We start from the raw sequence: 27,465 nt of genomic DNA, 5'->3' as shown, positions 1-27,465 counted from the left end.
TCAGGGGGAATGGTCCCTCCATCCAGACGTTTTCCACCAGTTGTGCCTACGGTGGGGCACCCCGGATGTGGATCTGTTGGCATCACGATTCAACAGGAAAGTTCAGAGATTCGTGGCTCGCTCCCGCGATCCTCTAGCAGAAACCGCAGACGCACTGATCGCCCCGTGGGGGCAATACCAGCTAATATATGCCTTCCCTCCTCTCGCGTTACTGCCAAGACTTCTTCGCAGGGTAGAGGAGGAAGGAATCCCAGTAATCCTGGTAGCTCCGGACTGGCCTCGTCGAGCTTGGTACGCCGACATGGTCAGACTGGTGGCGGACGTCCCGTGGAGACTTCCTCTCAGAGAGGATCTACTGTCTCAGGGACCGATCTTCCATCCTGCTTTACGATCGCTGGCTTTAACGGCCTGGCTATTGAGACCCAGGTGCTGAAGGACAAAGGTTTGTCAGCTTCAGTTATTCCTACTCTAGTTGAAGCAAGGAAAGCGACTTCCAGAAAGATTTATCATCGCACATGGAAGTCCTACATTGCATGGTGTGAACCTTTGGGGTTCCGTCCTCGGTCTTATTCGATTAGTCGAATATTGGCTTTTCTGCAACAAGGGGTTGAGCAGAAACTGGCCTTGAGTACTATCAAGGGTCAGGTCTCAGCATTAGCCATCTTCTTTCAGAAGCCTTTGGCTACTCATTCCTTGGTGCGGAATTTCATCCAGGGGGTGCGACATCTGGCTCCGCCAGTGCACGCGCCGTTACCCCCCTGGGATCTTAATTTAGTGTTGTCGGTTCTTCAGAAACCTCCCTTTGAAGATATTAGGGAGATTCCTCTACCCACGTTGTCCCAGAAGGTGGCCTTCTTGGTGGCTATTACTTCTGCACGCAGGGTGTCAGAACTGGCCGCATTATCTTGTCGTTCACCATATCTGGTGGTTCATAGAGATAAGGTGGTTCTTCGTCCGAATCCATCCTTCCTACCAAAAGTGGTTTCAGAATTTCATCTGAATGAAGAAATTGTATTACCTTCCCTGTGTCCTAAGCCCAGTCATCCTCGGGAATTTGCTTTGCACTCCTTGGATGTGGTCCGGGCGATCAGGGTATACTTGAAAACGACAGACTCGTTTCGCAAGACGGATTCACTTTTTGTGATCCCAGATGGACCCAAAAAGGGGTTGCCTGCATCTGCCGCGACCATTTCCAGATGGATCAGACAGACGGTAGTGCAGGCTTATTCTATTAAGGGTCGGGAGCCCCCGTTCCCTGTTAAGGCGCACTCCACTCGGGCACTTAGTGCGTCATGGGCCTTTCGCCATCAGGCGTCAGTGGTCCAGGTGTGCAAGGCGGCTACCTGGTCGTCGGTGCATACCTTCTCTAAACATTATAAAATTGATGTAATGGCATCGTCTGATGCCTCATTTGGCCGCAAGGTTTTGCAGGCCGCAATTTGAGGAGACCAGTGGTCTACCTCGAGGGTTTTTTTCCGTTGGAAAATTTTTTTCTTTTAGTCTCATTCTTTGTTTATAATGAGCCTTTAAAACTTCTAGTTTGGCACCGGTTGGGCCTACTAGATTGGATTTGATTTTGTCAATCCCACCCCTCATTTGTGGCACTGCTTCTGGATGTCCCAGCTCTTGAGAATCAAGAAGACTACGTCTGTCAATGAGCGATAGAGAAAAATGGATTTTTGTAAGAACTTACCGTAAAATCCTTTTCTCTTAAGCTCATTGACAGACGTAGTACCCGCCCCTCTATCATTGAGTTGGGTTGGGTTAAATTCTCTGTACTGCTTTAAACAGAACTGATTCCCTGTAGCAGAGAGAGGGAGGATATACCCTCAGGGACTGCCCCCTAGGGTGGAGCCAGAACGTTTTGTCATTCTGCCTAGTCCTACTCCTGCGGAGACAACATAACCCAGCTCTTGAGAATCAAGAAGACTACGTCTGTCAATGAGCTTAAGAGAAAAGGATTTTACGGTAAGTTCTTACAAAAATCCATTTATGCCGGGACCTGAAGGTGAAACCACTTCCCCCTGTCTTTGCTGAGCTGGTGAATCAGTTGGTCCAGGGGCTACAGTTTAACTGTGATGCCTCTTGGTTTTGGCTCCTTTGATTTCAACGTTGTCTGTATTAGCAGTGGTCCTTTGGCGTATTATCTGGCTGAAATACTGGTCTATGAACCAGACTTCTAAGGAGGCTTAACCACTTAAGCCCCGGAAGATTTTACCCCCTTCCTGACCAGACCCCTTTTTTCAACTTGGCACTTTGTGACTTTAACTGACAATTGCGCGGTCATACAATGCTGTACCCAAACTAAATTTACGTCCTTTTTTCCCATAAACAGAGCTTTCTTTTGGTGGTATTTGATCACCTCTGCACTTTTTATTTTTTGTGATATTAATAAAAAAAGATCGAAAATTTTGCAAAAAAAAATTACATTTTCAACTTTGTCTTTTACAAAATATCCAATATACTCAATTTATGTCATTTTTTTTTTGGCCAAAATATATTTAGCTACATAAAAAAAATCAATGAGCGTATTTTTATTGGTTTGCGCAAAAGTTATAGCGTCTGCAAACTATGGTGTAAATACTGAAATTTACGCAGCTTTAATTTCTGACTGCCTTATCTAATTTCATGAAGTGCTAAAATGGCAGGGCAGTACAACCCCCCCCCCCCCCCCAAACTACCACTTTTTGGAAAGTAGACATCCTAAGGAATGTTCCGAGAGGCATGTTGAGGTCATTGAATATTTCATTTTTTTGTCACAGGTGTTAGAAAATTTACTAAAAAAAAATGATTTTTTTTTTTTACACAAAGTTGTCATTGAAATGATATATTGCTCACACATGCCATGGGTATATGTGTAATTACACCCCAAAATATATTCTGCTGCTTCTCCTGAGTACAGGGATACCACATATGCAAGACTTTTTGGGAGCCTAGCAGTGTACGGGAGCCCGAAAACAAATCACCACCATCAGAATTTCAAAGGGCGTACATTTTTCATTGCATTTTCTCACTACCTAGAACGGTTTAGGAGGCCCTGAAATGTCAAGATACCACCCCCCCCCCCCCCCCAAATGACCCCATTTTGGAAAGTAGACACCCCAAGCTGTTTGCTGAGAGGCATGGTGAGTCCATGGAATATTTTTATATGTTGCCACAAGTTTTGGGAAAATTACAATTTTTTTTTTTTTTTTTTTTTTACACAACGTCACTAAAAGATAAATTTCTCACACATGACATGGGTATATGTGGAATGATACCCCAAAATACATTCTGCCGCTTCTCCTGAGTATGAGGATGCCCCATGTGTGAGACTTTTTGGGAGCCTAGCTGTGTACAGGACTGCGAAAACCAATCAACACTCCCAGGTTTTCTAATGGCGTAAATTGTGCATGTCACCTCTGCACTACCTGTCACAGTTTCGGAGGCCCTGCTGCTTCTCCTGAGTACAGGGATACCCCATGTGTGAGACTTTTTGGCAGTCTAGCCAAGTACAGGACCCCGAAAACCAATCCCCACTTTCAGGCTTTCCAAGGGCGTAAATTGTTTTCACAGCACAACCTCCCCCCCCCCCAAATGACCCCTTTTCGGAAAGTAGACACCCTAAGCTATTTGCAGAGAGGCATGTTGTTGAGTGTTTTGCAGATCTCACTTTTTGTCACAAAGTTTTGGAAATAGAAAAAAAAAGAGATGAAAAAATGCATTTTCCTGTTTTTTCTTCATTTTCCAAAAAAAATGAGAGCTGCAAAATACTCACCATGCCTCTCAGCAAATAGATTGGAGTGTCTACTTTGCAAAATGGGGTCATTTGGGGGGGGTTTTGTGCCATCTTGGCATTTCATGGCCTTCAAAAGTGTAATGGGTAGTAAGGAGTGAGATCAACAATTTACGCCCTTAGAAAGCCAGAAGGTGCGGATTGGTTTTCCGGGTCCTGTACGTGGCTAGACTGCCAAAAAGTCTCACACATGGGGTATCCCTGTACTCAGGAGAAGCAGCAGAATGTATTTTGGGGTGTCATTTCACATATACCCATGGCATGTGTGATCATTATATCATTTACTGACAACTTTGTGTAAAAAAAGCAAAAAACAAAAATAAATAAATAATTTTCCCGAAACTTGTGGCAAAATATAAACTATTCCATGGACTTATCATGCCTCTCAGCTAATAGCTTGGAGTATAAATCGTGGATAAAAAGGCGCTGGTAATCTTTTATGTTGCTGGATACAATTATTAAAGGTATCACGTATTTTTATAAAATTATTGGATATTAATATTATGACAAAAGTGTGTAAAAATACGTGCTAAATTAAACAAGTGCAAATTGTAATTGATAAATATCAAAGTGCTTAATAGTGCATCAACCTAAAATTACAAGTGTTAGTTGTCACTAATATATATGTTACATAAATAAATTAATTATTTAGTGCAACAAGCAAGAAAGTGCTTAATAGTGCATGCATGAATTAAATCACATCGAGTTGGATTATAACAATATTAAATGGTCGTGCTCTCTAATAAAGTGCTCAAAGATATATAACAAGTGTCTCTAAAATTCTGAGCAATTCATGCAATCGGATTGTGCTTCTATATTCTTGTTTCTAAGGTGCTCCAGGTGGTGGGGTGTGTCACACGTGGCCTCTTACCAGCTTCCAATAGGTCGTAATGACCCCCAACGCCTGTGATCCCTTTATCTGGGTGGATCAAACCTCTCCTCGATATCTTTGGCTTGAATATCTGCTCCTACATTAGGCGTGTATGGACCATATAGTCCGCATATAAAGATAAAAAAATGCCTCCAATAGTGAAATATTGTATGGTTTATTATATATACACTAAAGGATAACAGTTGGTCTCTTACTATTTGCTGTGCCCTCCTGGCACTGGGCAATTCGGCAGTACAAAATCGTTTGGGTATTGGGAAGATATTATCCGAGGACCTGCAGCTTCCTCCTATCTCTCCTTTCCCTGTTTTGTGTGCGGCGGTCGGCGTGCGTCCCTGCCCCTGCTACGAATGCCTGAGTTTCTGTTTCCGGGTTTAGCAATGACCACAATTGCATTGTGGTCATTGCTAAACCCGGCCGACCGCCGCACACAAACAGGGAAAGGAGAGATAGGAGGAAGCTGTAGATCCTCGGATAATATCTTCCCAATACCCGAACGATTTTGTACTGCCGAATTGCCCAGTGCCAGGAGGGCACAGCAAATAGTAAGAGACCAACTGTTATCCTTTAGTGTATATATAATAAACCATACAATATTTCACTATTGGAGGCATTTTTTTATCTTTATATGCGAACTATATGGTCCATATACGCCTAATGTAGGAGCAGATATTCAAGCCAAAGATATCGAGGAGAGGTTTGATCCACCCAGATAAAGGGATCACAGGCGTTGGGGGTCATTACGACCTATTGGAAGCTGGTAAGAGGCCACGTGTGACACACCCCACCACCTGGAACACCTTAGAAACAAGAATATAGAAGCACAATCCGATTGCATGAATTGCTCAGAATTTTAGAGACACTTGTTATATATCTTTGAGCACTTTATTAGAGAGCACGGCCATTTAATATTGTTATAATCCAACTCGATGTGATTTAATTTATGCATGCACTATTAAGCACTTTCTTGCTTGTTGCACTAAATAATTAATTTATTTATGTAACATATATATTAGTGACAACTAACACTTGTAATTTTAGGTTGATGCACTATTAAGCACTTTGATATTTATCAATTACAATTTGCACTTGTTTAATTTAGCACGTATTTTTACACACTTTTGTCATAATATTAATATCCAATAATTTTATAAAAATACGTGATACCTTTAATAATTGTATCCAGCAACATAAAAGATTACCAGCGCCTTTTTATCCACGATTTATACCTATATATTGTTTTTAACAATTAAAGGGGCAGCAGGTTCTATTATCTTTTTTAAAGGGCCAGGCGCCTTCCCCTAACTTTTTATTAATAGCTTGGAGTGTCTACTTTGCAGAATGGGGTCATTTGGGGGGGTTTTGTGCTATCTTGAAATTTCAGGGCCTTTGAAACTGTGACAGGTAGCGCAGTGGTACAATCAGCAATTTACGCCATTAGAAAACCTGAACATGGGGATTGGTTTTTGAGGTCGCGTACGCAGCTTGGCTCCCAAAAAGTCTCACACATGTGGTATCCCTGTACTCAGGAGAAGCAGCAGAATGTATTTGGGGTGTCATTTGACATTTACCCATGGCATCTGTGAGCAATATATCATTTAGTGACAACTTTGTGTAAAAAAAAAAAAAAAAGAAATAATAATTTTCCCGACACTTGTGGCAAAATATAAAATATTCCATGGACTCACCATGCCTCTCAGCAAATAGCTTGGAGTGTCTACTTTGCAAAATGGGGTCATTTGAGGGGGTTTTGTGCTATCTTGAAATTTCAGGGCCTCTGAAACTGTGACAGGTAGTGTACAGGTAAAATCAGCCATTAGAAAACCGGAAGATGGGGATTGGTTTTCGGGGTCGTGTACACAACTAGGCTCCCAAAAGTCTCTCACATGGGGTATCCCTGTACTCAGGAGAAGCAACAGAATGTGTTTTGGGGTGTCATTTCACATATTCCCATGGCTTTCTTCTGGCACTGCTTGTAACAATATATGTCTATAGCTGAGAGTGGGTGTATGCCACATGAGACTGCCCATAGGCGTAGTCAAGTTTTTTCCCATCTAGTGTCCTACTCCTGTAGGGGGCAGTATACCCAATGGTTAAGAAGAATCAGAAACGGTCTATCAATGAACATCCGAGAAATGGATTTTAAGGTAAGTCAAAAATCAAGTTTTTGTACTCCCAATTTCTCTTTCGTTCATTGACGGACACCGCTCCATTTCATCTTGACCCTTGGGTTTATGCTGTCCCCTACAGGGGTAGGACACAAGGCGTAAAAAAAAATTTGATTATGCCTATAGGGCAGTCCCAGAGGGTATACTCCCACTTCCTGCTATAGGTCTTCAGTTTTTTTCAGCCTAGTCAGGGGTAAGGACCTAGTTCCTTGCTGGGATCTCTGGTCCTAGCATTTTTTTTTAAATGGAATTATTTTTGCTGCTTTTTAATATTTTCTGTTCCTGTGAGAACAACAATCAACTGCTGGACTAGGCGACGGACAGGATATCTTAGATCCTTGCTGCCTCCCCAGTCCGTCCAGTGAGCGTGACCCGACCTCAGCTCCGCGCTAGGTTGGCCGCAACATAGCCCCACTGGACGTGGGTTGGACGGCGAGTAAACGTCTCGCGAGGACGAATAGCCCTGATCATGACCTGAGTTACAGCGTGCCTCTGGCCCGCAGCACCCTATTCCAAGATGGTGCGGTGGTCTACTTGGAGTAGTATGGTGGTCTGCCTGGAGTAGTGCCCAGTTCCAAGATGTGGTGAATAGTGTCCCCCCCCCCCCCTTCTGGTATTTCGGGGTGGGCGTAGGCCCGTTCCTAAGTTGGTCAGACCCCCGAGTGCCCTTCCTTCCCACATAGCGCTCCCCCTCACTATCGGGGTTCCTCTGCGGACCACCCCCCATTTACCCACCAATTGATATCAACGATGGACATTTTTTTTTTTTTTAAAGCCTATGGAGCGGTGAGCCTCTAGTGTCAGTTCCTGAGCTTTCTCCTTCTCTCTGATCGCCGCAAGGCGTGCAGCTTGGCACTCTGTCTCTGTACCTCAGTAATTGGTGGTTAGTCCCTGTGGGTGCAAAAGGGCTCCCTCTTTTGGCTTTAGCGGTAGCTTGGTGCGCTGGGACCTGTGATGCCGCTGGTGCAGCTGTGGGGGGAACTTTAACAGCAATTTTCCTATTTCTTGTTGGCGGTCCCCAGGTTTAACCCATGGAGTCCCGGAGCACGTGTCACCACCTGACCCCCCCCCCCCCCTCTCAGATGCTGTGGGGCCCTCTGGGTGCCAGTCTGCTTTGTCTGCGATGACAGCGGTCCTGCAGTCACTAGTGTCCAAGGTAGATATGGCCCTCCAAAATAGGAGGAGCCATGATTGTCAGAGATCGCTTGTTCAGAGCTTCTATGGAGGAGATCATTAAGGGTCTTTATACAGGAGGTAAGGAGTAATCTGCCTCCACAGACTACCAAGAGCAAAGAGTCTAGTCGCAAACGTGGCCCTTTGTTCTCGGTCCATAAGTGGCCCTTTTATTTCTCGGGATCTCAGGACAAGGGATCGAAATCCGCCCAAACCCCACAGGAGGTTTCAAGATGCCCTGGCCTGGTAAGCCGAGAGAAGGTTCCTCCGAACCCGCAAACAAGCCCACTTCTGTCTGAAGGCAACGCTGTATCTTGGCCTAGGCCAACAAGGCCCAGGGCAGCACTTTGCAGGGAGGCGACAAAAAAAGCTGCCCCCATGTGAAAAAAAAGCCTCCTCCCAGCTCCTGCACGAAAAGAGTCCCTACTGTTTGCACTCAACTTTTAGTGTAGCGCCAGTCTTATGAGCTGGACTGGGCCGGGTGGCAGGGCCTAGGAAACAAATTGGTCTGGCTCCCCCATAAAGCGGCCTCACTGATGCCAGGATGGTAATACCGGCCGGCGACCAATGATTGGCCTGACGTTTGGACAGACTGACGACCGCACTTAATGCAACTGGCGGACGCCAATACTAGTAAGTGTGGCACTGGCAGCAGGTATTAGCAGCCTAATGCTCCGCCTACCTTTCTCTGCGGCATACTGGGCTTTTGTAGTCTTCTGGATGAGAAGTAAAGCTGGAACATATACTTCTTTTGTTCATGGTTTTTGCAACCTGCTGGTTTGTCTTGTTTTTCTCTGTAGGAACATCTTAATGCCAGTTAATCTTGTTGTATTTAGCAAAATGTATTGCAATTAAACACACAGGTAAAAGACCTTTCAGTCTGTGTATTGACATATTTTGGGGTAATTTTTGGCCTGATTGAGTCCTAATGCTTTGACTATTAAACTGGTTTGTGAATGTCACCTGACCACATTCAAATGGAACTGTAGTTAGGCAGGTCCCCATCCCCAGTGTTCCTCCTGGGATAAGTGCCACTGACAGCCAAGAGTGGTACCTGTGTTGTCAGATCAGCATTGTATGTCCAATAATCCACAAATATGGATTTAGCCCAACCCTATCTGCTGGCCCAATGTGATGTCATTTAGGGGTATTTTAGCAGAAGCACTGGAAGTTCTTTTGTTATCACTTAGCACTGGCATTTGTTCTGACATCAGTTTGAGATGTTTCAGCGATCATTCAGAATTGACAGATGCACTTGACCTCCTGACCTGCATTTACCTGTGCTTAATGCAGATTTTGCATTCCAATAGAATTGCATAGGTGTGGAAAACCTACTTGAAGCAAGCAAAAGCCTCTCAACACAGCTTAGGATCCATTCACACCAGCCGCTGCATTGGTGAAGCTTAAAGAGGAAGGGGGGGTCTTAAACAGGAAGGGGTGTGGTCTTGGCAGGAAGGGGTGGGTCATACAGTGCCTTGCGAAAGTATTCTGCCCCCTTGAACTTTTCGACCTTTTGCCACATTTCAGGCTTCAAACATAAAGATCTAAAGCTGTAATTTTTTGTGAAGAATCAACAAGTCGGACACAATCATGAGATGGAACGAAATGTATTGGATATTTCAAACTTTTTTAACAAATAAAAAACTGAAAAATTGGGCGTGCAAAATTATTCTTCCCCCTTAAGTTAATACTTTGTATCGCCACCTTTTGCTGCGATTACAGCTGTAAGTCGCTTGGGGTATGTCTATCAGTTTTGCACATTGAGAGACTGAAATTTTTGCCCATTCCTCCTTGCAAAACAGCTCGAGCTCAGTGAGATTGGATGGAGAGCGTTTGTGAACAGCAGTTTTCAGTTCTTTCCACAGATTCTCGATTGTATTCAGGTCTGGACTTTGACTTGGCCATTCTAACACCTGGATATGTTTATTTGTTAACCATTCCATTGTAGATTTTGCTTTGTTTTGAATCATTGTCTTGTTGGAAGACAAATCTCCGTCCCAGTCTCAGGTCTTTTGCAGACTCCATCAGGTTTTCTTCCAGAATGGTCCTGTATTTGGCTCCATCCATCTTCCCATCAATTTTAACCATCTTCCCTGTCCCTGCTGAAGAAAAGCAGGCCCAAACCATGATGCTGCCACCACCATGTTTGACAGTGGGCATGGTGTGTTCAGGGTGATGAGCTGTGTTGCTTTTACGCCAAACATAACTTTTTGCATTGTTGCCAAAAAGTTTGATTTTTGGTTTCATCTGACCAGAGCACCTTCTTCCACATGTTTGGTGTGTCTCCTAGGTGGCTTGTGGCAAACTTTAAACGACACTTTTTATGGATATCTTTAAGAAATGGCTTTCTTCTTGCCACTCTTCCATAAAGGCCAGATTTGTGCAGTATACGACTGATTGTTCTATGGACAGAGTCTCCCACCTCAGCTGTAGATCTCTGCAGTTCATCCAAGAGTGATCATGGGCCTCTTGGCTGCATCTCTAATCAGTCTTCTCCTTGTATGAGCTGAAAGTTTAGAGGGACGGCCAGGTCTTCGTAGATTTGCAGTGGTCTGATACTCCCATTTCAATATTATCGCTTGCACAGTGCTCCTTGGGATGTTTAAAGCTTGGGAAATCTTTTTGTATCCAAATCTGGTTTTAAACTTCTCCACAACAGTATCTCAGACCTGCCTGGTGTGTTCCTTGTTCTTCATGATGCTCTCTGCGCTTTAAACGGACCTCTGAGACTATCACAGTGCAGGTGCATTTATACGGAGACTTGATTACACACAGGTGGATTCTATTTATCATCATTAGTCATTTAGGTCAACATTGGATCATTCAGAGATCCTCACTGAACTTCTGGAGAGAGTTTGCTGCACTGAAAGTAAAGGGGCTGAATAATTTTGCACGCCCGATTTATCAGTTTTTTATTTGTTAAAAAAGTTTGAAATATCCAATAAATTTCATTCCACTTCATGATTGTGTCCCACTTGTTGATTCTTCACAAAAAATTACAGCTTTATATCTTTGTTTGAAGCCTGAAATGTGGCAAAAGGTCAAAGTTCAAGGGGGCCAAATACTTTCGCAAGGCACCCCATTTACATTAGGGGGTGCGCAAGTTTAGTCTGGCCTACGGCAGCACAAAACTTAAATACACCACTGCTTGAAGAGGCACTCTCACTCGTATCTGGGGTGGGGGGGAAGTCTTTGCTTCTTTCCAGGTCCGTGGACCTCCTTGATTCAAAACAAATGGGTCTACGAGTTGATTCAGTCCGGTTTCAAGATCGCCTGCGAGGTCTTCTCGAGGCAGTACAAGATCTGCTCTCACAAGGGGTCATTGTACTGGTTCCAGAATCGGAATGCTTTCAGGGGTTTTATTCAAACCTATTTACTGTTCCCAGGAAAGAAGGCAAGGTGTGTCCAATCCTGGACCTCAAGGCCTTGAACCGCCTTGTGCAGGTTCAGAAATTTCAGATGGAGTCCATTTGCACGGTAGTGGCGTCCCTTCATCAAGGGGATTTTCTAGCCTCCATCAATATCAAGGACGCTTTCCTCCATATCCCAATACATGTCGGGCATCCGCGTTTCCTTCGTTTTGCCATGGGCGAGGTGCGCCATCAATTCGTGGCATTACCCTTTGGTCTCACCTCGGGTGTTTACGAAAGTTTTTGCCCTGGTAGCATTGCTACTGCAGAATGGGATTGCGGTACTGGAGTACCTTGGCGACCCCCTTCTGCGAGCAGATTCTCTGCATGTCTTAAAAGTCAATCTGGACATTTCTGTGCGAACCTTGCAAGTGTTCGGATGGAAACTGAATTTCACAAATCTGCTCTGGTCCCGTCCACCAAACTGGACTACCTGGGCTTGACCCTGGACTCGGCCTCAGCCCGATGTTTCTTCCGGAGGTGAAAGTCCAGTTGCAGGATGTGATTCGGCTCCTGTCGTCTGGAGGTCACCTCGGGACTTGCATGCAAGTGCTGGGCCTGATGCTCTCCACCTTTGAGGCGGTTCCGTTTGCTCAGTCCCATACCAGACCTCTGCAAAAAGATTCTTGCCAAACAGAACAAGAATCCACAGTCTCTAGACAATCTGATCCTGTTGAGCAGGGGTACGAAGGGGGTCCCTGATCTGGTGGCATTGTTCTCCGGCGATTCAACAGGGAAATCCTTTCTCCCCCTGTATTGGGCTGTGGACACAATGGATGCCAACCATGGGGAGGCGTATTGGGCACGGTTTGTGCTCAGGGGTTTGGTCTTTGGAGGAGTCCAGTCTGCCGATCAATATCCTGGAAATTCGGGCGATCAGGCTTTGCCTGTTCCAATGGACAGATCGTCTGCAGGGGCACCCGGTAAGGATTCAATCGGAGAATGCCACGGTCGTGGCATATGTCAATCATCAAGGGGGCACCAAACGTGTCCTAGCACCCTGGGAGGTAGCCGGCATTCTAAGGTGGGCAGAATGCTTTGCATATTTTAGGGGTGGAAAATTGGCAGGCGGACTACCTCAGTCGGCAGACGTTGGATCAGGGAGAATGGTCTGTTTACCCGGAGGTGTTTCATCAACTGTGTCTCCGGTGGGGGACTCCCGATGTGGACCTGTTGGCCTCTCGTCTCAACAGGAAGGTACAGAAGAGGTTCATAGTAAGGTCTCGGGATCCTCTGGCCGACGCCAGAGATGCTCTGGTGGCCCCTTGGGGCCAGTATTGTCTGATATACGTTCCTACGATAACACTTCTGCCGATACTCCTCCGAAGAATCGAGGCAGAAGGGATTTCGGTCATCCTAGTGGCCCCAGACTGACCTCGCTTCTTGGTACCCAGATCTAGTACGGCTGGTCGCCGATGTCCCTTAAAGGCTCCCTCCCAGAGAAGAAATTTTAGCTCAAGGGCCGATCTTCCATCCTGCTTAGTCGCTGGCTTTAACGGCTTGGCTATTGAAAGTCAGTTGCTGAAGGATAGAAGGGTGTATGAATCAGTGATTCCTACACTCTTAACCATTTCCCGACCACCCGCCGCCTATTTACTGCGACAGGGTGGCTCTCCTGCGCAAACCGACGTAGATCTACGCCGGTCGCGCGTGGGAAGCTAGGGGGGGGGGGGGCTCAGATTGCCGCCTGACCCTCGTGATCGCTTCCCGCTGAGAGAGGACGACGGTAGGCTGTTGTAAACACAGCCAACTGTCCTTCTCCCTGAAATGATTAGAGCTCGTGTGATCCTTCTATATAGGATCACATGCCTCTATGGTTATCTCAGAAGCCACGCCCCCCCCCCACAGTTAGAATCACTCCCCTAGGGTCACATTTAACCCTTGATCACCTATACTGTTAACCCCTTCCCTGCCAGTGTCATTATTACAATAACGGTACCTATTTTTAGCACTGATTACTGTAGTAATGTCACTGGTACCCCCAAGTGTCAAATGTCTGTTAGTGGTCTGATCAGTCTGCCGCAATATCGCAGTCCCGCAAAAAATTGCAGATTGCCGCCATTACTAGTAAAAAAAAAAAAACAATCAAAATACTTATTGCGATTTTTTTTTTTTTTTTTTTTTTTTTTACCCAAAATATGTAGCAGAAACAAATTGGCCTAAAATGTTAAATTTTGATTTTTAATTTTTTTTTTTTTTTTGAGAATGTCCTATAGCAGAATGTGAAAAATATTATTTATTTTTTTTTTCAAAATTGTCGCTCCTTTTTTTTTGTTTATAGCGCAAAAAATAATCGCACAGGTGAGCAAATACCACCAAAACAAAGCTTTTATTTGTGGGGAAAAAAAGGAAATCAATTTTATTTGGGTAAAGCTTTGCACGACCGCACAATTGTCCATTAAAGTAACGCAGCGCCGAATCGCAAAATAGGGCCTGGTCATTAACCGCTTCCATACAGAGCAGTTAGACCCCCTTCCTGCCCAGACCAATTTTCAGCTTTCAGCACTCTCACACTTTGAATGACAATTGCTCAGTCATGCTACACTGTAACCAAACAAAATTTTTATCATTTTTTTCACACAAATAGAGCTTTCTTTTGGTGGTATTTGATCACAACTGGGGTTTTTTTTTTCCGTGATATAAGCAAAAAAAGAGCAAAAATTTTGCAAAAAAAACACTTTTTTTTAGTTTCTATTATAAAATTTTGCAAAAAATTAATTTTTCTTCATACATTTGGGCCAAAATTTATACTGCTACATATCTCTGGTAAAATTAACCCAAATTAGTGTATATTATTTAGTCTGTGTGAAAGTTATTGAGTCTAGAAGCTATGGTAACAATTACTGAAAATTGATCACACCAGATGTACTGATGGCCTATCTCCTTTCTTGAGGCCCTGAAATGTCAGGACAGTACAAATACCCCCCAAATGACCCTTTTTTGTAAAGTAGACAGTCCAAGGTATTTAGTAAGAGGCATGGTGAGTTTTTTGAAGTTATAATTTTTTCCCACAATTCTTGGGAAAATGAAGAAAACATTTTTTTTTCTTTTTTTTTCCCAAAACGTTGTCAATTTATAAGCTATTTCTAACACATAGCATGTACACAGCAAAAATGACACCCCAAAATTCATTCTGCTACTCCTTCTGAGTATGGTGATACCACATGTGTGAGACTTTTACACAGCCTGGCCACAAAAAGAGACTCCACGTCCAAGTAGCACCATAAGGCGTTTTAGGAGCATAAATACACATAAAACTTTCTTACTACCTATCACACTTTTCAAGGCCCTAGAGCACCAATACAATGGAAAAGTCCACAAAATGACCCCATTTTGGAAAGCAAACACTCCAACGTATATTCTATGAGGCATTATGGGTCCTTTGAACATGTCATTTTTTTCCACAAGTTTTTGGAAAATGTGGGAAAAAAATAAAAACTTTTTTTTTTTACACAAAGTTGTAAATTTATAGAATATTCCTAACACATAGCATGTACATAGCAAAAATGACACCCCAAAATACATTCTGCCACTCCTCCTGAGTATGGCAATACCACATGTGTGAGACTTTTTCACAGCCTAGCCATATAGAGGGGCCTAAACATCCAAGGAGCATCATCATGCATCCTAGCCACTTGCCTAGGCCTATTTTTGACATTTGGTGTTTACAAGCTAAAATCAGTTGTTTTTGCTAGAAAACTACTTAGAACCCCAAAACATTATATATTTTTTTTTTAGCAGAGACCCTAGAGAATAAAATGGAGATTATTGCAATATTTTTTATCACACCGTATTTGCGCAGCGGTCTTCCAAACGCAATTTTTTGGGAAAAAAAAAAATCACTTTTTTTAATTAAAAAATAAGAAAACAGTAAAGTTTGCCCAATTGTTTTCCATAATGTGAAAGATAATGTTACGCCGAGTAAATAGATACCCAACATGTCATGCTTCAAAATTGCGCACGCTCACAGAATGGTGACAAACTTTGGTACTTAAAAATCCCCATAGGCGACATTTTAAAAATTTCTACAGGTTGCTATCTTAGAGTTACAGAGGAGGTCTAGGGCTCAAATTATTGCTCTTGCTCTAACGATCGCGACGATACCTCACATGTGTAGTTTGAACACTGTTTACATATGTGGGCGGGGTTTCCGTATGCGTTCGCTTCTGCGAATTTTATTTATTATTTTTTATTTTTACACTGTTTTTTTAAAAAAAAAAAAAAAAAATTGATCATTTTTATTTCTATTACAAGAAATGTAAACATTACTTGTAATAGAAAAAGGTACGACAGGACCTCTTTTTTGTGAGATCTGGGGTCAAAAAGTCCTCAGATCTCACAAGTACACTAAAAGATAGAAAAAATAAAAAAAAAAAAAAATTAAAAAAAAATTAAATAAAATGAAAAAAAAAAGGGACCTTTAAACTGGTTGCTAGGCAATGACGTTTGCCGTAGCTCCGGTCCTCCAAGACCATAGAGTCAAGTGAGGGCAAGCTTGCCCTCACTCGACATCCTGTCTGTGAGGATCTGGGACCGGATCGTTTTCCCCGCTGCCGGCGGGTCTGGTAAACGGGGAAAAGGACCAGAATGCAGCGGGAGGGGGGGGGGCACCTCTTCCGCCACCCCGGAAGGGTGATCCCGCGGCGCCGCTGGGACCACCCTTATCGGAAAGCCAACCGTCCACCGTTTAAAAAAATACCAGGGTTATGGCAGCTATCTGCTGCCATAACACCGGTATTTAGGTTTAAACGGACGACGTATATAAACCTTTTTGGACTTGGACATGGTGGCTGTATGAAGGGTGACAGGTACTCGGGTACTTTGCTGGGCAGGTGACAGGTACTCTGGTACTGATGAGCAAGTGGCAGGTACTCGAGTACTCCGATAGGCAGGTGACAGGTACTCGGGTACTCTTATGGGCAGGTGACAGGCAGGTGATAGGTACTGATGAGTAGTACTGATACTGATAGGTGATACTGATACTGTACTGATGATGGGTACGGATGATCAGTACTGATACTAATAGGTGATAGGTACTGATGGGTACTGATGAGTACTGATGAGTAGTGATGGGTAATGATGAGCAGGTGGCAAGTACTCGGGTACTTCAGGTGTCAGGTACTCTGATGAGCAGGTGGAAGGTACTCGGGTACTCTGTTGGGTAGGTGACAGGTACTTGGGTACTCTGATGGGTAGGTGACAGGTACTCCGATGACGGGTACTCAAAGTACCAGAGTACCTGTCGTCAGAGTACCCGAGTACCTGTCGTCAGAGTACCCGAGTACCCGTCATCAGCGTACCCGAGTACCTGTCGTCAGAGTACCCGAGTACCCATCATCAGAGTACCCAAATACCTGTCACCAGCCCATCAGAGTACCTGTCATCAGAGTACCCGAGTACCTGTCATCAGAGTACCTGATGGGCTGGTGACAGGTACTCGGGTACTTTGATGGGCTAGTGACAGGTGCTCTTTATTGGGGGGGGGGCAATCAGTGTGTTTGGGGTGCACTGTACTTGGTAACTAGCTGTTACCACAATCTCCTCCTCACACAGGATCAGTGTGTGAGGAGGAGAACACGGTGACAGCTAGTTACCGTGTTCTCTGATGACATTTGTGACCGGCTGTGATTGGACACAGCCGGTCACGTGGTAAAGAGCCAATTTCATTGGCTCTTTACCTAGATCGGGGATCGACTCTGTCCGAGGGACGAGCCTCGTCCCCGATCGCCGCGCTGCGCGCCCCCGGGGGTGCGCATTAAGGAAGGAACGAGCGGCTCGCGCTGGAGCCGCTCATGTGATCGGCTGTGATTGACACAGCCGATCACGTGGTAAACAGCCAATTTCATTGGCTGTTTACCTTGATCGGGGTTGGGCTCAGTCCGAGGGACGAGCCTCACCCCCGATCGCCGCGCTGCGCGCCCCCGGGGGCGCGCAGTAGCGGGGAGATCCGGGCGCCGTCATATGACGTCCGCCCGGATCGAGAAAGGATTTGTGCCGACGTCATTTGACATGACGCGGTACGGAAGGGGTTAAGGAGGCAAATCCTTCCTGTCTTAAAGTGGTTAAAAGCTAGAAAATCTACTTCTAGGAAGATTTAACATTGAGTCCCCTCCCATTCTTTTCCTTTTTGGTGTCTCGTGTCTTAGAGTTTCTACAAAGAGGTGTAGATCAGCGTTTGGCTTTGGGTACCATCAAAGGCCAGATTTCGGCCCTGGCGATTTTTTTTTCTTTTAACGCCCGTTGGCCACATATTCCTTGGTTCACACTTTTTGTTCGGGGGTTCCGCCACCTGGCTTCCTCCGGTGAGGTCTTTGTTGCCTCCGTGGAATTCGGTGCTGTCGGTTCTTCAGAAACCGCATTTTAAAAATATTTGTGAGCTTCCTCTGCTTACTTTGTCACAGAAGGTAGCCTTGTTGGCTAATAATTCTGCACGCAGGGTGTCGGAGTTGACTGCGTTGTCTTGTCATTCACCTTACCTGGTAGTTCATGGAGACAAAGTGGTGCTTCGTCCCTGCCAGTAGTTCCTTCCTAAGGTCGTCTCTGGTTTCCATTTTAAATGAAGACATTGTGTTGCCTTCCCTATGCCCTAAGCACCCTAAAGAGATTGCCTTAGATTCTTTGGATGTGGTTTGGGCATTCAGGGTGTACCTGGCGGCGACTGAGTTGTTCCGAAAATCGGATTCCCTGTTTGACCTTACGGATGGACCTTGTAAGGGGCTGGCCAAGTCTGCTGCGACCATTTCCAGATGGATCAGGCAGACCATGGTGCAGGCCTATTCCACTAAGGGTCAGGATCCTCCTTTCCCTGTTAAGGCGCATTCTACGAGGGCGCTTAGTGCCTCTTTGGCCTTCCGTCATCGGGCGTCAATGGTGCAGGTTTGCAAGGCGGCCACCTGGTTGTCCGTGCACACTTTAACAAAATTTTATAAGGTGGATGTGTTGGCATCTGCGGATGCTGCCTTTGGCCGCAAGGTTTTGCAGGCCGCTGTTGGAGAGGATTAGTCCTCTTTGAGGATGTAATTTTTTGTCAGGTGAGCTCCAGTTGGTTCCTGGTTGAACTCCTGTTTTCCCTGGTTGACTGCGTTTAGCCTTTGGGAAGTATGTTTATTACTGTGTTCTTCCCACCCCTCATGTTGACACTGCTTTGGGACGTCCCAAGGGTCAAGAAGATATGGAGCTGTGTCCGTCATTGACGAAAGAGAACTGGATTTTTGTCTTACCGTAAAATCCTTTTCGCTGATGTCTGAAGGACACCGCACCCACCCCTCTATTGAGTTGGGTTAAATGTTGTTCTGGCACTGCTTGTTACAAAAATGAAGACCTATAGCAGGAAGTGGGAGTATACCCCCTGGGACTGTCCTATAGGCATAGTCCAACTTTTTTCCGCCTAGTGTCCTACTCCTGTAGGAGGGAGCATAAACCCAAGGGACAAGAAGGTATGGAGCTGTGTCTGTCAATTAACATCAAAGGAAGGATTTTTACGGTAAGACAAAAATCAATTTTTTTTTTTCATTTTAAGGGTTACAAAACACTTTGAAAGAGGATTAGAAGACTCAATAGCCTGTAATTGAGTAAGAGAGAAGTAAATCCGACTACAAGGATGCTTCTTAAAGATGCCTTGGGGTTTCATATCCTGTTTTTTTTATTTTTTTTTTTATTCAATATTAAAAGGCATATGAAGGTAGCAGTGGGTGTCTGTCTACTTATTGATGTTGCAGGTCTACATTGCATTTTTATTAAGGGAAGGTTTACTTTTATACCGTTTTTGTTTTATGAATCTGATATGACATGTACAAACAAATCCTTTTTTCTTTTTATCAGGGAAGCGCAAAGAAAGGAGTAAGTCGACTAGACAAACAGATGAGGAAATTCACAGACATCCGTAAGAAGAACCGAACTGCCCATGCTGTGAAGATCAGTGTAGAGGGGAACAAGATGCCATTGTGACACCTGCTATTCTCTTGTGTGTCAAGGATAGTGATGGGCCTCTTTATGAACTCTTTGTTGGTCCCATTATACTATCACTAAGTTGGACTCTGTGGAGCCTCTTGCAAATTTTTTAATGCATTTTCCCTCCTCCCTGTAAATGTGTTCTATGCCTTTCAGGAGACCTGGCTTCTTCTGTGCTTTCCCACTCATGGAGAGAACTAGGCCCCTGTTTTGGGCCATATTTAATGCTGTTTGTACAGATTAATTTCTCTTCGTACCTCAGTGTCTGGATTTCGGACAATAAAATTCTATCTTGTTTTTCTAATGCTATCTTGTTTTTTCCAAAACAGTTTTAGACTAAGTTTAGGAGGATGTGGGGTTCTAGTGCAAATATAAAATTATTTATTTATAGTTGTTGGTGTTTTTTTTTTTTTTACATTTGTAGCACTACCTCAGCATGAGCTGCTGGTAACTGGCTCTCCTACTCCTGCACAGCAGGGCAACACTTGTTCTCTTCTTGCATCCAGACACAAGAAGTCAGACCCTTGGCTTGTTTTTGTTTTAATTAGGGGGTAACAACTTGGATAGGGTAAAGGGATATATGGCATACCCAACTTGAATCAAAGAACAAAATTCAGAGACAACTTCCTCCTCATGTACAACTCCAAATTTGTCTCCTTCCTGAACACTGACAGTCTGATTTAAAAATATGCAAAAGCCCATTAAGGACTAGGAACTCAGTCATTTCAAAAGTACCACAAAGTATTGCAGACTGCTTTCCGGACTACCTTGAACTCCCCTGTAGACACTAGTCCCGGATCGAGCAACTGCAGGAAATGCCAGCCCGGTTGGCTGCTTCTCCACCTGCTCACCCGTTTGCTCCAGAGATCTCCCAGGGCAAGGGAAAGGAAAGATTAGGCACAACGCTGTCTTCGAGAGAGACCGGTTACATGTGGCAGTCTTTCACCTTGTCCCTTACTTTGCTGATGTACTCACACTGCCTTTGCTCCCGCTGCCTCTCAGGAAAAGATTAATTTTCTTCTCAAGGGCCACCAACAGTCTTCTTGGCACATCTTCCACCCGACTCCCCTACCAGCCATATTTAAAGGCTGGCTCAGACACTATGCCAGGCCCACTGCCTATGGATTTATCTGAGCTCCCCCCAAGTATCCAGATCAACCCTCCTGGCCCCCACCCTTCTAGCTTTTAGAAGTTTATCCAAACTCCCAGAACCAGGGGGAGGTACCAGAGACCTACCCTGTAGGAGTCATCAAACCCTGACCGGCAGGAAACTTTTGACCCAGATTCAAGACTTATCAGTTAACCATGAGCCAAAACATAAATTTAGCTACACTTACATTAGTGGCACACTAGAGGGTACTACACACGCAAGATAAACTTTTAACCACTTGCCGACTGCCTAACGACGATTTACATCGGCAGTCAGCCCCTCACAGGCAAAGTGACATATGTCCGCCGGTCACTCGCGATTGTCGGTTACAGCGGGAGAAAGGCAGGCGGCTAATGTAAACAAAGCTGCCTGTCATTCTCCCCTGTGTAACAGCACAGATCATACAATCCTGCTATGTAGGACCGTAGATCTCTGCTGTTACATCACAAGCCACATCCAATCACAGTTAGAAACACGCCCCTGGGGACACACTTAACCCCTCCTTCTCAAAAAAGGTTAACCCCTTCCCTGCCAGTGTCATTTTTACAGTAATAGTGCATATGTATAGCACTGATTACTGTAGTAATGTCACTGGTACCCCCAAAAATGTCAGTCAAGGGTCCGATCTGTCCGCCGCAATGTCGCAGTCCCGCAAAAAAAACGCAGATCGCCGCCATTACTCGTTAAATAAAAAAAACAAATCTTTCCCTTAGTAAACACAATAGCTTTTGCACAAACCAATCAAAATACGCTTTTTGCGATATTTTTTTTACCAAACATATGTACCAGAAAACAGATTGGCCTAAAATGTTAAAAGATGTTGATTTTTACTTTTTTTGGGGGGGGGGGGGGGAATTTCATATAAAAATGTGAAAAATATTGTTATTTTTCCAAAATTGTCGCTCTTTTTTTGTTTATAGCGCATGATCAAAAAATCCCACAGGTGATCAAATACCACCAAAAGAAAGTTTGGTAAAAAAAAAATCACAAAAAGCGTATTTTGATTGGTTTGCGCAAAAGTTATTGCATTTACTAACAAAGGGAAAGATTTTTGTTGTTTTTTTTTTATTTTACGCGTAATGGCGGCGATCTGCGTGTTTTATTTTTTTTTTTTTCGGGATTGCGGCGGTCAGATCGGACCCTTGACTTGACATTTTTGACACTTTTGGGGTTACCAGTGACATTTCTACAGTAATCAGCGCTATACATATGCACTGTTACTGTAAAATTACACTGGCAGTGAAGGGGTTAACCTTTTTTGAGAGGGAGGGGTTATGTGTGTCCCTAGGGGCATGATTCTAACTGTGATTGGCTGTGGCTTGAGGTGTAGGAACAGTGATCAACGGTCCTACATAGTAGAACTGTATGATCACCATTCCCACACGGGAGAATGACAGGCGGCTTGTTTACATTAGCCGCCTGCCTTTCTCCCGCTCTAACGGAAGATCGCGAGTGACCCAATGTCCGCCGGGCACACGCCCGGGGGGGTCCGTGACCACGCGGGTTTAGGGCGCGCGCTCCCTAGACCCTCACAGGCTAGCGACGTAGCCCTACATCGCTTTGCCTGTGAGGGACTGACCGCCGACCATGAGCATGCTGTTGGTACTAAAGGACAGCACAAATGAACAGAAAAGGGACTATAATTCTCATGCATTAACTTTTTATTTTTTGTTTTTTTTATACAGTAGACCTTTGTGTAATTAGCCCAGCCTTCAGGAGGATTGATAATATATTACTATATAACTTAATGCGCTTCTCCACTGAAGCTGTACCTTCTGGACAGAGATCATAAGCCTCAGTCTTAGAGAAACCTAATGCAAAAATGGAGGCCACTATACAGGACTAGTCATGAAAATGTTAGCTCAATGGCTGTCATGTAAATCGAAACTTGATTATTTGCTCAGTTGCTGACCTGAAGTAGGTATGTAGATTAGGAGTTCTGATTCCAAACTGCCTGAAAATGCTAGTTGCTTCGTTTTTTCAGCGAATGAAAGTCAATTTCTGCTTCCAAATTTCACTCCAAACAATGTTTCTATTACAAAAAAGTTATTGAGTGGGTATAGTGTACAGCTGGCAACTATCAGTTTCTTACATGGGTTACTAGAGCACACAAAATTAAGAAAAAAAATTAACATCTAAAATAATCACATTCTGTTGCTTTTTGCGGTCTGAAATGAAGACACAGTTTTTGTTTTATCAAGCTAGATTTTCTTGTGCAGCTGATACCATTCAAGTGTCAGGAAAAAATAAAAAAACAATCACTGAGTTGGATAAAGGATCCCCCCCCCCTTTTATGTCAGTAATTTGTTGAACCTCCTTTTGCTTTAATTACAGCTTTTAGTGTGTTGTGAGGTGATATACCTCTACTAACTTTGCACTTCTAGACATTGCAATATTTGCCAACTCTTCTTTGCAGAACTGCTCAAGTTCAGTTAAATTTGATGGTGACTAGTATTTAAGTCATTCCACAGATTTTCAATGTGGTTTTAAGTCTGGGCTTTGACAAAGCCAGGCAAGGACTTACACCTTTTTCTCCTTCACTGTGTCCATTTTTACTGTGTGCTTTGGGTCTTTGTCATGTTTGAAGCCAAACCTCCTTCCTATTGACCACTTTCTGGCAGAGGGCAGCAGATTTCCTCAAGAGTTTGGTATTTTGCCCCATCCATTTCTCTTCTATCCTGACAAGTGCTCCAGTCCCTGCTGCAGAGAAACTCCCCCCATAACAGGATATCACCACCTCCATGCTTTACTGTGGTAATTGTGTTATTTGGACAGTGAACTATATCGGATTTCCACCAGACATGTCGTTTGGTGTTGAGGCCAAATAATTAAATTTTAGTCTCATCTGACCATAACTTTTTCTTCCATGTGGCCTCAGAAACTTCATGGTGCATTTAAGGTGGCAAGATGAGATTACAATTTAATTATTTGGCCTAAACGCCAAACTATATGTCTGGCGGATATCCAATGCAGCTCACCATCCAAGAAAAACATGTTTGATTTTCCTTAGCCACATCTGTGTGTATATCTAAGAGAGAAACAATTGCAGGCTGACATAACTCAGAGTCTACCTAATTGGACTTTATAGGCTCAAATATAGGAGACCACACACAGATTTCATAAAATATATATATTCAAAAAAATATTAAATTTCATAGATAAAATATAGGCATAGCTAATTACACACGATCCAGATGTAGATACAATAAAAATAGTAGGCCCCACTTCAGCTGTCGGAAGTAATCAATACATTTGAGATATAGCCGAATACAGTTCTACACATAGACTTGTGTATATCTCTGGTAGTTAGGTCAACGTTTGACCAATTCAAGGCTTCCTAAGGACCCATCGTACTAGTAGTAGGACAGTAATTACTGTGGTGAATCAGGGGGTGCTCATCAACCAATGCCTGTGGGCGGGCACAGAGGCAACAAAAAGCCAACCACCATGAGGCAGAGCCCCGCCAGGGGCAGCAGGGAAGAGCAGACATTAGGGCTTTAGGATATGCGTACACAGTTGTAAATGGACACAAATATCCAAACGGATGGTGGACGGCAGATGTATTCGTGCAGGAGAGAATAAGAATACCTGACTACTGGGACTTAACACATGAATTGGTCATCTTCCCTACCCTGTATAATCTGAGTTGTGGCTTTCTAATATTTATCTAAGTAGATATCCCAGTATTGACAGGTCCTGCTGGGGAATGTTACTACCAATTTGGTTATTTGTCCATTTACAACTGTATACCCATATCCTAGATCCCTAATCTCTGCACTTCCCTGCTGTCCCCAGCGGGTCTCCGCCTTGTGGTGGTTGGCTTTTGTTGCCTCTGTGCCCACCCCCAGGCATTTTTGGTGGGCACCATATCAACGCTTTGAAATACGGTCCTGTTACCAAGGGAGCATTGCAGTGTACTACAGGTGGTTTTCTGGACGGTTCCTGTCTATTGCTGCTATGTCCATATCTCCAGCAGCAGCCATCGCTTCTCCCCAGCTTGTGACCAGGGTGGGGAGTCAGACGTACCTTTCATGGACTTCACGTCAGCTCCAGCATCCTGCTTCCCACCACACCCCCTCTCAATTGTTTGTGAGTGTAATATTTTATTGGTTTTCATTAAATCTTTCTCACGGTACTGCACTATGAGATGTGCGCGCTCTCCTTTTCTTTTGTCTTGCCCCAACAGACTAAAGTCTGTAATTAAAGCAAAATGTGCTACAACAAAATACTGACATTCTGTTTTTGAATTTTTAAAAAAGTGTTCTGACTTGTTGGTTATAACTTTCACTTAGATGGTATAAGTTGCACTAGTAAATACATCTGGATAAAACCAAAACCGTGTCTGTTGTCTTAATTTCAGGCTGCAAAGCAACAAAATGTGAATATTTTAAAGGAGGTGATTCTTTTCTTTACCCACTGCTTATTGGTGTACTATTGGTGTTTGCAACTGTAGCTCAATACATAAAGAGGAGCTCTAGTCTCCTATGTAAAAATTTAAAGTTCCGCAGCAACAAAAACTAGCTGCTAACATTTAGGCCCCCTTCACACTTGTGTGACTTGTCCTGCGACTTGGGACTGTAAAGTCACATGACAAGTTGAACGGCATGATTTCCAATGAGTACACTGTTCATATCTGTGTGACTTCAAGTCGCAGTGACTTTTTAAAAAAAAAAAATTAATCTGAATAAAGTTTATTACCAACTTTTAACAGTGCAATGAACAATGCACATTCCGAAGTATTACATTATACAATACATTCACAGAATACAAAGTAGAATAATGTTCTTGTACATAGCCAAAGCAGGTTTATAACTTAAACCTGAGATGTCATTAGTCGTGTTATCTCACAGTGTACACTCATCCTCTCTCTTCCCCAGTACTTTAAATTAAACTCACTCCAAGGGCCAGGACACACGGAGCGGTTGAGATCCCACTTTAAGTTATTAGCCTATCAAGAATTTGATTCAATAGAGCCAAGCCAGGGGTAGCTAGTCAGCATCCCCAGATCTTATTGAACCGGCTTGGGCTGCCTCTATGCTGATATATCAAGCGCTTATATCTCAAAGTCAACCCCATGTTGGCTAACCACATCTCTCAAGTTGAAGAGATCCAATATTGCAAGATCAGCTTTTGAGCTTGGAACATTGCTCTGGCCACCGCCTCTCTGACAAGTATGTCTGTTATAACCTCATCCAGTATACCCAATAAGCAAGGTTTAGGGTCAAGAGAGATGATTACTTGAAATGTATTGTTAATGGTGTTTACTATGCCAGTCCAAAAGCGGTGCAACTTTGGGCACTGCAAAAGGAGATGTATCAGGTCCCCCTTAGCTCCCTTGCATCTCGCACACAATGGGTCTGGGCTTAGTCCAAGAGTAAACAATTTAAGTGGGGTGTGATGAACCCGCAATACTATATATAGTTAGGACACCCTTTGGGTTACATTTAAAGAACAGCCGTGGACCGATTCCAGGGCCCTCCGACCACTGATCCCCATCTATATCACCTACATCCTCCACCCATTTTTCCATAGCTGTGTTTGGAAAATTCTCCAGGTACTTTGGCAGCAGCATCGCATAGCACCTGGAGATGAACCCTTTAATGGATGTGGATTGCTGCATCATATTGAAAAGAGGGGTGGGAGATAACGCCGCCTTCTCTAAGGATGCTTGGGCTTTAATGGCATGCTGCAATCGAAGGTAGGGGAACTACGTTATGTTTGACAATCCATATCTGGCTTGCATCTGGGCAAATGGGAGCAACCTGCCATTGCTTAACCACTTCTGGACCAAAAGGTTTTGCCCCTCTTAATGACCAGGCCATTTTTTTTGTGATTCGGCACTGCATTACTTTAACTGACAATTGCGCGGTGGTATTTGATCATCTGTGCGATTTTTTTTTTTTTTTTTTTTTTTTTTTTTTTTTTTTTTTTTTTTTTGCGCTATAAACATAAAAAGAGCGACAATTCTGAAAAAAAAAACATTTCTCTTGCGTCCTCTGACAGACGCAGCCCTTCCAAGTTTCATCACGATTGTGTAATGGCGCCCTATGCAGAAGCAGGCTAGGTAGTGAAACTTCATCAAAAAAACTTTCAGTAGACACACCTTTAGGGGCTGTCCCTCCAGACATTACCCCCTAGACACATTGAGCTTACTAATCTGTTTTCTTGCTGCCTAGCTCAGGAGTAGGAGCTTTTTCTTTGCAAAATGTTTTTTATTTTCTTCACTCACTATCGCTAGCTAGTCAGGGGGATCCTCCTGGAGAACTAAAAGCGACACTCAGGCTGGGCTTCGTACCGGATAATCTAGATCCTTATGGTACCCCCATAAGTGTGTGCAGGTTGTGGTCCGCCCAGGCCTCGCCATGACGGTGCCCCGATGGGGACGAGCCTGCGGAGAAATTCTTCACCGGGACGCATCAACATGGAACACCCTGTGTTGCAGCGTCCCCTCTTGGCTGACGGAACCCCCACTCAGGGTGGGAGGCGAGCTGTGTCAGAGCGGAGCCTGCGGTCCATCATATGGTGAGTGATGCTACCCCCTGTGTCCCTGGGACAGTCCTGGGGGGGGGGGGTGATGTGGACCCACTCCTGGGGATGTCAGAGCTGCAGTATCTGTGAGGTCCCCCCTGGCCAGTCTGGATGGACCCTGCCTCCCTGCTCCTTTTGGGGGTGCTTTAGCGGCGCCCACTGCATGGGGGGGGTGTAGAGCTCCTACCTTGTCTTGCGGGGTTTCCTGTAGTGGATTCCCACAGTGGCCAGGGTCCCTGGGCTCCTGATTGTCAGCGCTGTTTTTGGCTGCCATTTTGGGTGAGGGCAAGCCTGGCTGCATCAGTTTAAGTGCAGCAGCCATTTTTTGCATTGCTGTGTGCTTTTGGCACCGTTTTCAGCGCTATCTTGGATGTTGGCAAGCCGCGTTGTAGGGGCGGCAGCAATTTTCCCTGTGCTTCCCC

The 27,465-nt window shown here is 44.3% G+C and overlaps 1 protein-coding gene across 3 annotated transcripts in view; it reads left to right on the top strand.

Moving 5' to 3' along the window:
- IWS1 (interacts with SUPT6H, CTD assembly factor 1) overlaps positions 1 to 19,669 on the top strand; it is a 148,954-nt gene extending 129,285 nt beyond the window's left edge. For all 3 annotated transcript variants that reach the window (XM_082249899.1, XM_082249898.1, XM_082249897.1), the window contains one exon: positions 19,237 to 19,669. In XM_082249899.1, the coding sequence (XP_082106025.1) occupies positions 19,237 to 19,362 (126 nt within the window). In that variant the 3' untranslated portion in view covers positions 19,363 to 19,669. The remainder of the gene's footprint in view (positions 1 to 19,236) is intronic.
- The last annotated feature ends 7,796 nt before the right edge of the window (positions 19,670 to 27,465 follow it).

This window comes from Pelophylax lessonae (genome assembly GCF_965119305.1).
Source record: "Pelophylax lessonae genome assembly, chromosome: 3".
Classification (NCBI taxonomy): domain Eukaryota; kingdom Metazoa; phylum Chordata; class Amphibia; order Anura; family Ranidae; genus Pelophylax; species Pelophylax lessonae.
The sequence above is the reverse complement of the archived record's forward strand: the minus strand, read 5'-3'. Positions and strand labels throughout refer to the sequence as shown.